Source organism: Heloderma suspectum, chromosome 17 (assembly GCF_057233095.1).
Source record: "Heloderma suspectum isolate Gila_16-S chromosome 17, 16-S_ref, whole genome shotgun sequence".
Taxonomy (NCBI): domain Eukaryota; kingdom Metazoa; phylum Chordata; class Lepidosauria; order Squamata; family Helodermatidae; genus Heloderma; species Heloderma suspectum.
The window spans coordinates 9,334,255-9,345,419 of record NC_139474.1 but is presented as its reverse complement, the minus strand read 5'-3'; the positions used below and the strand labels follow the sequence as shown (position 1 = coordinate 9,345,419).

Here is an 11,165-nt window from a genome sequence, read left to right as displayed (position 1 = left end):
CACAAGCGCGCGCGGGGGGGGGGGGCAGACACACCCTTATGGTGGTGGTGGTGGTGGTGGGAAATTCCCCAGACAAGAGATTTGGAGGCGGCGGCGGGGGTTATATAGTATTAATTGGGGACGGAGGGACGGACAGACAGCCCCGGCTGGGGGTGGGCAGAGGGGGGGCAGCTGGACATATGCTGGGGTGGGGGCGGGGGAGCGACAGACGCGCGGCCCCTTTAAGGGGGCGGGGCGCGGCGGGGCGGGGGAGACGGGGCCAGAGGCACCGGCGGCGGCAGCGGGACAAAGGGGCCGAGTTGGGGGTGGGGAGCCAAAGCGGATCGGAACCGGTTCGAGAAGCGGAGTGAAGCAATTGCGCCTGGAGCAAGGGCTGGGTGCGCGCGCGGAGAGCCAAGCCCGGTTTCCAGTTTGGCAAGCGAGAAGGGGCGAAAACAAGAAAGAAAGAAAAAGAAGAGAGGAGGAGTTTGGGATCCCGGTTCTGGTTCGGTGCCGAGTCCCGTGCCTTTTGCTGCCAGATCCGGAGCCCGTTGCAAGAGGTTTTGTCTGGACGAGGGGGGAAACTACCCCAGAGAATCCCCACCGCCTTCTTCCCTGCTGCTTTGCCGGTTCGGTTCGCACGTGGTCCTCTGGAGAGTCGGTTCTGGTGCCAGCTCAGTACCCGCCAGAACAGATCCAGACCTGCATCTCCAGAGGAGCAAAGGGTGGGGGAGGAAACGGGAGGAAAGGGGAGGGGGGAAGAAGTCCGATCCGGTTGCGGTGCCGGTTCGGTTCTTGGGATCCAGCCCGTGGTGCCGCTTCGGACGGGCGGAAGACCCGCTAAACGAGAAAGCGGAGTCACTCCTCCTGGTCGGCGGTGCTGTCGCTGCTCCGCGCCCTCTTGCGCTCCGGTTCCGATCCGGTTTCGGATGGCGGCTCCTTGCAGCCCGGAGAGCGGCCCGCCGGCGGCTGCGGCGACGGGGCCCCGCGTGTATTTCCAAAGCCCCCCGGCGGGAGAAGCAGCCACGGAGGAAGAAGACGGCCCAGTCCGGCGCCAGGGGAGAGTGACGGTGAAATACGATCGCAAAGAGCTCCGAAAGAGGCTCCACTTGGAAGAATGGATCCTAGAACAACTGACGGTCCTTTACGATTGCCAGGTAGCCCCCTCCCTAGTCCGAAATCCTCCACCGCCTGCAGATGTCCTTACAATGCCCCCCGCCCATATGCCAGACCCCCAACCTTCTCTCCATCACCTGCCAATATATTGCCCCTATAACCTAGATCTGCCTTATTAGACCCCTTAAACTACCCCTATAACGCAGGTACCCACACCACAGCCACCCCCATCCCCGAACTGGCCTCCCTAGAATAATAGCCTTGGTGTGATAGTACTCCATTACAATTCCGAATCAGGCAGATTGGGTTTTGTTTTTAGAAGGGAATTTTTTTTAAAAGTTCCTGCCCCTAGGGGGTTACACTCTAAATTTTAAGGGGGGGGGGAGGGATGGAATGGAAAGGGGAGGGTTAATGCCAGCTTCCGGAACCTGGTGCTGGCCAGATGTGTTGGATTACAACTCCCAGCATCTCCTGGCACATCTGGAGGGTACCAGATTGGGGGAGGCTGGATCCCAAAGCAAGACCCCCCTTCCCAGGACTGCCCGCCCCATAAGATAGGCCACTGCCCCACTGTCTATACTGCACACGCCCCTTCAATATATATATATATATATATATATATATGTATGTATGTATGTGTGTGTGTGTGTGTGTGTGTGTAACTGTAATTTCCGATCACAGCAGTACAAAAGAAAAGTGCCATGTCTAACAAAGAGAATGGCTGGACCGTGTCTATAACTACAGTTGGATGTTCCAGTAACCCCAACCCTGCAAAACCGCTCCCTATAAACTCAGACCTCATGCTGCCCCATGTCTTCCTAATATAGCCAGGAGCCCTGATAATCTCCATACTGTTTCTGTAATCTTAGACCCTTCTGTGGGTTCCCAGCCCCACATCCTGTAACAACCACACTATAACCCAGCCCAGGTTCTACAGCAATTAAGACAGCCAGATGGTCATTATTCTTCCCCGCCCCACACCACACCACATTCTCCTCCCCTCCCCTTCCTACAAAGTTTCCCCATCATCTATGTACCATCCCTTGCCTCTGCTCTGCAGCCACTCGCTGCTCCTTTGTCATCGTATAATTGTGCAGTCCCAGGCTGGGGTCCCAAAAGGGACAATGAGGTCCGGTTACTTGCAGAGTGCAGACACCCTTGTAGATAAATTCTCCGCATTTGACTGTTGAGTTGTCTGCCAATAAGGAAATCTGCAAATTGAATCTTGCAGCTGACCCAACATCCCAAACACGTCGCCCCATCTTTAGGATCTGGTCTCCCCTATAACTGATACTGTTCCCATATTATTGGCATGGGCCCCTTGCTTACCTTTTGGAAGGCCTGGGCTTTTGCACCCCCATAGCATGGCTTTCCACCACTGCTGTGTTACCCCTCCATCTCTCTGCTGAGACCATGGTTATAAATAAAAACAAATAAATATGCTCGAGTCTCAGGGGTCACTATGAGTGCGTTGCTACCACTTCCATCCCAAAGAATCCCCAAGATTTCTGCCCACTCGCCCAGAGATGGGCTGTATCTGCTGACAAGAATCAACCCCCCCATAAACACTTTTAAAAAGCTCATCATCCAGCAATGTGTGTTTAAGCAATTCATCAGCGCCCCTTTTATGGGATTGGCATGTCTGGACATCTTGGGTTAGCCATCCAGTTAGCCACTTCTCTTAAGCGTTGTCTCCTAGCTATTTGCCAAATTTTGGAGGGCAGCCAGCCCCACAACCAACAAAATGACCCAATCCCCCACTTCAGTCTTCCACTCTTCCCTCTCACTCCCCCGGCTCCCGGACCTAAAATCTAATAAATCCAGTGGAAGATTTCCCCCAATTCCTGCTTCCCCACCCTAAAGGCTGGGGCGAGACCACGCTCCCTACATCTTACGTTGGCAGCGAAGGTCATTTAAGGTCATTAGGCATGCAGTCCTTCTGGCCTGGGCTTGGTGGGCCCCCTAAGCAGCACATGCTGGAGAAACCCGTGTTCGAATGTCACCCGTCCCCACCCCTGCTTGGGCCTATATTTTCCTCCTTTCATTCTTGCAGCGTGTTGTGAGCTTGGGCACTGGTTTATGCAGGGGGTCTCATTCCTCACACCCTGGGGTCTCTGCAGGGTGCACTATTCTGGATCTGGAAATGGCCCTAGGCTGCTAATGCAGCTGTCTCTTGAGAGGAACAGCTGCCATAATGGATGGATGTTTGGTTTTTTTTAGGTGTCTGCTTCTTAACCCGGTAGGGTCCTTGTTGCTTAAACCTTAAGGCATAATGAGATGATGTTACAAACAGGGAGGGAAAGCCGGTTATGTTTTCTTCCGTCCTTGAAACTTTGTTCCCATACGAAGTGTGTGTGTTGGGGGTGGGGAGACCAAGGGGCCGGGAAGCAGAGACTCTAACCCGCCTGCCGCCCAATGGACTCACGGCCATGGCATCATTTCAGTGCAAGACTGAGTCCGATTTTGTACCTGCTGGGTCAACTTTCTGCATGGCTCCATCTCCCCACGTGCGACCCCCCCCCCATTCTATCTGGCAACCAACCAGCCCCAGGTACTGTGTATTGCGGGGCCGGGGCGCAGGGATTTAGTTGACCATATGGGCCTTGTGTCTGGGCTGGCTAATGGGGCAGTAAGTACCTAGTCAAGCATACAGAAGGCTTAGTGAAGTTTTCCAAAGCTTCCCGGCGGCCTTCCAACCACACGCTAGTTGACTATTAAACCGGGAGGTCGTAAACGCTGGCCTTGGGGAAGATGGGTGGGTGACCTGATTACCTTTGTCCCCACCTTGCTACAAAAACATACCTCGGCCATGTAATATCCATCCGTGACTTCCTCGTTCCTAGGCTACACTGTGCGAGCGGACCCAGCAGGATACGAGGTTCATGGGGCAGTTCATGGGGCAATTGCTCAGGGAAACTCCCAGCATGCACTGTGTCAGATCACGCTAAGCAGGGTTCATCGTGGGGAGCATGGTCGTTGCCCAGTCTTTTCCCCCACTCCTTCTTCTTAATTTAAATCTTCATCCATGAATCAGATTGGCATTTTAATCCGCACACATCTGCCTGCGAATAAGCAACCGGATAATAGCTGTTGATGTTGTTAAGCCCACTTTCATAAATGGTGACACATGGTGAATCAGGGCCCATCTTAGAAGAAGTATTCCATACTGCAGCCTTCAACAACTACCGGGGGCCTTCCAGATGTGTAGGACGGCAAGTCTCATCATTCCCAGCCAGCACTGGCTAGGAGTGATGGGGGTTGTAGTCCAACACATCTGGTGGACAGCCAGCTGGGGAAAGCTGCCATTCCTGGGTGGAAGAGAAGTCGGAGGGGGATGCCTCTTCTAAGATGGCACCTGTCATCCATTTATTAATTTAGGGTGTAATCCTATGCATGTTTTGACAGGAAAAATTTCTAGAGCTCCCAGCATTTCTAGATGCTAGAACTCTAGAATTCTAGAACTCTAGAATTCTAGAACTCCCAGCATTTCTAGAACTCCCAGCATTCCCTAGCCAGCATGGATTGTGCCATTATTTAATTTATATCCCGCCTTTCCGCTTAAAGCACCATACTCTCTGCCCTCAAAGTATTTGTATTAAAAGCAACATAAACCCTAAAAAAAGAAAACCCACTGTCCATTTCATAGGCACCTTCTTGACCATCCAAAGCATTTTAAAGAAACTTATTAATCTAACTGATGAACTGACTGGAGTTTGAAGCCCTGAGGGAGTCATCTCCTTTTCTCTGGGGCCTGGAGTTCGGGACTGTCTCTCTTCTCTCTCTCTCTCACGCCCCTTCCTGGTTCCCACAGATTGTACATCGCTCCTGAGAGGGTGTGCTGAGAGTACAGGACTGAGGCCTAGTGCAGACATAGAGCAGAATTAGGCAGTAGCAGTGTGTGTGTGTGTGGGGGGGGGGGTGACAGACACTTTTTGGAATGCTTCCCTGCAAGTAGAGAACCAGCTCAGCAGAGAGCAGCCTGGTCTGCCTCCAGGGGTGGACAACTTGTGTCCCTTCAGATGTTTTGGCCTACAACTCCCATCAGCCCTAACCAGCATAGCCAGTGGTGAGGGGGATGATGAAATTGTAGGCCAAAAGTTGCGCACCCCTGATCTAGACCCTTTCACTTGTGTGTGCGTTAAAAAAACAACAAGAAAGCTTGCAGGGAGTTTGTTGTAAAAACAAAGGGGAGCATTCAAAGTGGAACACGCACACACACTCTGCGGTCTGAAATGGTACGGTCCACTCTACTGCCTCCATTTTGCCACAGGTGTCAATCAGGGAACAGAAGTGGCATAGCCCTGACCCAGAGGGTTCATGGGAAGAGAGGGTGAGGACAGGGATGGCAAAACACCCCCCGATTCTAAGTTGGGGGGACACGGGGCAACCTTAAAATTGTACTCATTCATGGGGGGAAACATGGAAGGGGTGCTAACCCATTCCTGTCCCAAATGAGCTAAACTCCAGAGCAGATAATAGACTGGTAAGAGACACCTACCCTAGCCAGTTCTTGTGCAGTTCTGGGGAAGCCGGGAACAAAATCCTCCAACAGGTCTCTCTCCTTGTGAAGGCAGAGAGAAGGCAGCTTCTTACACCCTCTGCTCCTTCAGTCTCCTCCTTCCATAGGGAAGGGCAATGCCCCTTTCCTATACATCCTTCCAGTGCTCAAATGACGGAGAGGGGATTGATCCATGAAAAACCAGTTGGTAAGGGAACCACTGCTAAAGGAAAAGGGTGCAAACACCCCTTTGCCCCATGTAATTTGAACACTTCGTTATACAGTTTGAGCAGTTGCTTTTTCTTTGAAGGGGTGCATAATTCCTAACCCACCCCGCCGTTCATGAGGCCCTGGCCACTGCAGTGAAAAGACTGAAGCGAAGGCCTCCTTTCATACTCATACCACCTCACCTTAAAAAATAAATAAATGGTTGTTTGGGGGCGGTTTCCCTCTCCCTCCCACAACTCTCACAGGAAGAAGAGATACCTGAATTAGAAATAGATGTTGATGAACTCCTGGACATGGAGAGTGACGAGTCCCGAAGTGCCAGGGTGAAGGTAGGCGCAAAGGGAACAGGAGCAGGGCGCGGGTCCCTTCTTTTGCAGTCCCGCCACCACCTCTGCTAGAAGAGGGGGCTTTGGGGTGGGGCAGCGCATGGCCTGGGGCAGGTGCTTTCAGCTCGAGGACCGAATTTAATTTCAGAGAAGCTCTCCGGGGAGGGGGGCTGCATTCCAGTGGTGGGCAGGGACAAAAGCAAAAGGGGTGATGCCAAAATACAAAACACCCCCCCCACCCCCGGCATGCTGTAGCTTAAAGTTCATATTACCAGTAACTGAGCCTTAGGAGAGCATTTAAAGTTTTGCAATGGCAAAATGGCTGCACAAAAGCCAGGAAACCACCCAAAATTTGGTGGCTGGAGGAAAGGGGGTGGGGCCGAAGGAGGGAGGTGTGGCCATCTGGGGAAACTCGAGAGAGCCAGATTTGGCTTCCAGACCTGATGTTCCCCACTCCTGCAGTAGTGTGACAGAAGCCAAGTAGCGGGTGGGCCAATCCAGTCAGCAGCCTGGATGGGACACCAGATGCCTGGCTAATAACCCAGAATTGTTAGTTCGGGGATCTTGTTTTTTTGTTTTTGTTTTAAAGAGGGGATTTTTTATTGTGCCCCCCCCCCCCCAAATGCTCAGGATCTAGCTTAGGATAAGATTTGGGCAGGACAGACTTCTAGCTCATTCAAATCTTTGGTGTCTGTTGCTCTCTCTCTTTTTGTTTAAAACAGGAACTCCTGGTCGACTGTTACAAGCCCACGGAGGTGAGTGTTTCCCTGGGTTGGCGAGGCACCCCCCTTACCTGTAGGAAGCTCATTCCCACGTCTTTTCCCTCCTCCCCACCCCCTCCATCACCCAGGGCAAGGGAGGTGGTGCCCCCAAGTATCTTATTCCCTTCCCTGGCAGCTGCTGGGCTTGGGAAGATGGAAAGACAGCAACTGCTTCGACCTCTCAGCCTTCTCCTGTTCCTCCTCTTCCCGCAGCAGGGAGTAAACTCCCCCCCTTTTCAGCACCTGTTAGAGGAGGCCCTGAACGGCTGCCTCCCTCCAACCCATTCCCCCAGTCCTAGCCTACACAAGCAGGGAGGCTTTGGGAGGGCTCCTCCCCGTGAAAGCTGCTGTTCTGAATGAGGTGACTTCATCGCAGCCTCTTTCCTCTTTGCAATATCTTGCCCCTGGGGTAGGAGGGAGCTGGAGCCGCCTTGGCTGGATCAGACCCAAACATCTATCCAGGCTCCGCCAACGGTTTGCAACAGACGCCTCTACAATGCTCGCAAGACCTGCCCTGCTGTTTTGTCAACAGCATCTCCGAAACCAACAGTGCTGAACCTTTCAGCCTTGGGGGCTGCGTTCCATTTGAGAGAGGCTCTCGGGGGCCACATCCCAGCAGTAGGTGGGGCTGGGGGCCAAAGTACCAGCATATTTTAGCCTTGAGCTCTTATTGCCAGTAAAGAAGTCTTAGGAGAAGCATTTCAATCTTTTAGAATTGGGGGGGGGGGGACCGGGAAAAAGCCAGGAAACCACCCAACAACCCATGGTTGGGGGAATAGGGTTTGGGGCCATGAGAATTCCTGTGGCTTTCTGGGGAACCCTGGAAGGTGAAATTGGGACCCCCAGAGGGCAGAATTTGGCCCTGGGCCTGAGATTAAACTCTTGAGATGTACTGCCCCTGATGTTGGAGGTCCTAGAGCTGGTGTGGCTCATAAGCACTTAAAAATCTCTTTGCAACGATCGCCATCCAGATGCCTCTGGAAACTCCTCAACAGGGCATGAGGACGCTAGTGGTCTCCTTTCTCTTGTTTGTCCCTGGCATCAGCTGTTCAGGGATAGACTGCCACTATTCGTGGCAGTTCCATTGAGCTGTGAAAAGAATGTGTGCGTAATCTTATTTGTAGCTATTTGAAGCCGAGTAGGCATTGAGTGGAATTTTATTTCTCTAAAATTATTTCTATGCCGTCTTTAAAGGTGAAACTGAGGGGCGGCGAGTTCTTGACGTTAATTATGTGCCAAATTATCGGGGAGACATCTTAATTCTCGGGCAGCTCGAGGCCTTAAGAGGGAAAGGGCACAGGGCCGGCTAGCATGAATGCCTTGTGCTGGAAATTTTGGTTCTGGAAGTGCTGCTGCTGCTGCTTGGTGACGCCTCCCTTTCCTTCCCCTTTCTAGGTTTTTGTGGCAGGCTTGCTAGATAAGATCCGCGGAATGCAGAAACTAAGCACTCCCCAAAAGAAGTGAATTGCTGACCGGGGATCTTCCATCGCTGCCCTCCGTCCTCTTCGGGGAGTTTGTCTGTCGTTGAAACTCTGGCTACGCTGGGTTTGAGGGAAGGGGTGCTTTCACAGGTCTGGTGGAGAATCAGTCACTCCCCCGCTTCTACAAGAGAGGGAAGACTCCCCTTTTTGCGATGCTTTGATAATCAAACCTGTCTGGACATCTTTTTAGCAATATCAACCTGTTCCTCCTTTCCTGTTCCCAGCTCCACATGTGGAAGGGGTAGAAGAGGAACACTTGTTCTCCAGGGGGACAGAGGGGAGGGGGTGGAAATAGTAGGTTCTTGAGGTTTCTTTTCTTTTTTAGAACACTTGGTTTTTGTTTATTTTTAATTATTGTGTTTTTATATAAATTTAATAAAGACGCTTTGACAACAGGGGTCTGGTTTCTGCATCTGGAAACAAACATGCGATGGGGAGAAAAGGATATTTTATGTGGGATCATACATAATTTTTGAAAAATGTGTTTAGAGAGCACACGTAATTTAACAGTCTGTTCGTTATAAGAGATCATGTTCTCCACGGACACATGTATACACCCACCCAGACTAGCCGTTAGTGCTTCCTTCCCCAAACTGGGGCCCTCCAGGTGGGTTGGACTGTAGCTCCCATCATCCCCAGCACCACTGGTCATTCTGACTGGGACTGATGGGAGTTGTAGTTCAACCCATCTGGAGAGCACCAAGTTGGGGAAGCCTGAGTTAGTGTGTCGGACAAGGGCTCGGGAGATCCCAGATTCAAATTCTGCACTCAGCCATGAAGGACAGTGCGTGACCTCAGCCAACTGCTTTCCCGTCAGCCAAGCCTACCTCACCGGGGTGTGTGTGCGTGTGTTTGTGGCGGCGGTGGTTTGGATAAAATGGCGGGGGGAGGAGGAAGGCAAGACCCATAAAGGAAAAGGCAAGCTATAAATATAATATAGATTCTAGCCAACCCACCCACAGGCATTTTGTGTGTGGCTTAACTTTTAATACTACCTATACTAGACAAAAGGAGGTAGAGAGTTTGGTCATGGGTGTATGGGCAAGAGGACAGCCAATTCCTCCCCCAACACCCTGCCAGCGAAGCTGGTTCGTGCTGACTTGCTGCCTGCTGTGAACTCTCTCATAAAGAAGTGAAAGTACACACAGGCAGCGGCAGGTCCGCGCCGAGCCCCAAATCCCCCAGTTAGTAACACAGCCACTCCTGTCCCGGTGGGGCTGCAGGGAGCGCCTCCCCTCATCTGTGGCTGAACTCAGCGAGGAAAGAATGTCTTTGGGGGCCTGGAACTAATCGGCCTTCATGTTTCCTGCCTGAAGTCACCAGGCGGCCGTTGAGCAAAACTGCCCGCCCCGGCCTCGGGAGCCAGCTCCTGGCCTGTTTTCCACATGGCTCCGAGGCCTAAGCCTCCCTGCTCTTCCTGGCACCTCTTCCAAACCGAGATGCGGCCTCGGAAGGGTAGGGCGGGAGGCAAGCAGGCACTTTATAGAGCCTCGCCACAGACTTTAAACAACAGCCCTCAGTTCTGAGACCACAGGCTCCCGTCCCGAGGGCTGGGACAGCCCCATGACCGCTTAGGGGGAAAGGCTGACGTGTCCACAAGCTCCATCTTGCAGCTGCTTTGGTGTGCCAAGCTGGGTAAAAAGTGCTTCAAGGGTAGGCTGTGGCTCCTTCAGTGCTCAGGCTGAAAGGGTGGGCTTGTGATTATTATTTTTGTTATGGTTTCTCCTGTGTTGACTACATCTGTCAATCTCTTTATTGCTGCTGGAGGAAAACATCTTCTGCAAGCAAGCACCCCTGCCTCTCCCTTTCAAACTAAGAGGCTAAGCCAGCTTTCTCCAAGCTGGTGTCCTCCAAACGTGTTGGACAACAACTCCCAGAATGCCCCAGCCAGCAGACTCTGGGAGCTTTTGTTCAACACATCTGGAGGACATGAGCTTGGGGAACGCTGGGGTAGCAGAAATTTATGAAGGGGACATACATATATATATACACACACACACACTTTCCTACTATTTATTTTTATTAGTATTATTGTCCTGATTATGGCTTATATTGATTTTGGGCTCCCGCCCCCAATTATATTAATAATGGGTTTCTGTATTGTGTGCGTAAGTCACTTCAAGACTGCTTTTTGCACTGGGAAAGGATGCATACATTTAATTACGAGAGGAAGTTGGTACCCTTCCAAAGCATTTCTACCAACATAAGCATGTTGGCTGGGGATGATGGGGAGTTGTTGTCCCAAATAGCTGGAAGGCACCAGGCCGGTGAAGGCAGTCTTATGCACCCAGTACATTTTTTCTGCATGCCAAAATTCTGGGCAGTGGGAGGTGAGCGGGGGGAGCAACTTTCTAGCCCTTGAAGCCTAGGAACTAGTATTACATGTGGCGAGAATCACAACATTGGGAGGGTGTGGGAAGAGAACTGAGCACTGCTTGCAGTACTCAGAAGGGGAACATGTCCTGCTAAATATATTTCTTTGTTCCTCCAGTGCTAGCAGGAACAATTATACCCCATATGCAAATCACTTCATTGGAAAAATTTATGGAGGTCTCAAAATTAGGTAAAAATGTGATCTTTTTTTTAAAGGGCAGCAGACACACAGCCCCAACTGTTCCTCCTTAACACCAAACAAGGGGGAATGGAGAATGCTTTCTTTGCAAACAGCACTCTACCTAACCCTCTCTGTCTCCTAAGGAGGGTAAGAAGCAGCTCCTCAGAGCAACCCTTCTGCCCATTGACCATGAATTTCCACTGCACTGCTTGCAACTACTGT

At 51.7% G+C, this 11,165-nt stretch overlaps 1 protein-coding gene across 3 annotated transcripts; it reads left to right on the top strand.

Moving 5' to 3' along the window:
- Positions 1–246: 246 nt before the first annotated feature.
- On the top strand, positions 247–8,787 carry PPP1R14B (protein phosphatase 1 regulatory inhibitor subunit 14B). 3 transcript variants are annotated; one of them, XM_084823520.1, is made up of 4 exons: positions 247–1,136; positions 6,067–6,150; positions 6,870–6,902; positions 8,304–8,787. In XM_084823520.1, the coding sequence occupies exons 1-4, from the start codon at positions 909–911 to the stop codon at positions 8,370–8,372; spliced, it is 414 nt and encodes a 137-aa protein (XP_084679646.1). In that variant the 5' UTR covers positions 247–908; the 3' UTR covers positions 8,373–8,787. The 3 variants fall into 3 exon arrangements, with proteins under 3 accessions (XP_084679646.1, XP_084679645.1, XP_084679643.1); XM_084823519.1 differs by lacking the exon at positions 8,304–8,787 and adding an exon at positions 7,322–7,622; XM_084823517.1 differs by lacking the exon at positions 8,304–8,787 and having other exon boundaries at positions 6,870–7,348.
- The last annotated feature ends 2,378 nt before the right edge of the window (positions 8,788–11,165 follow it).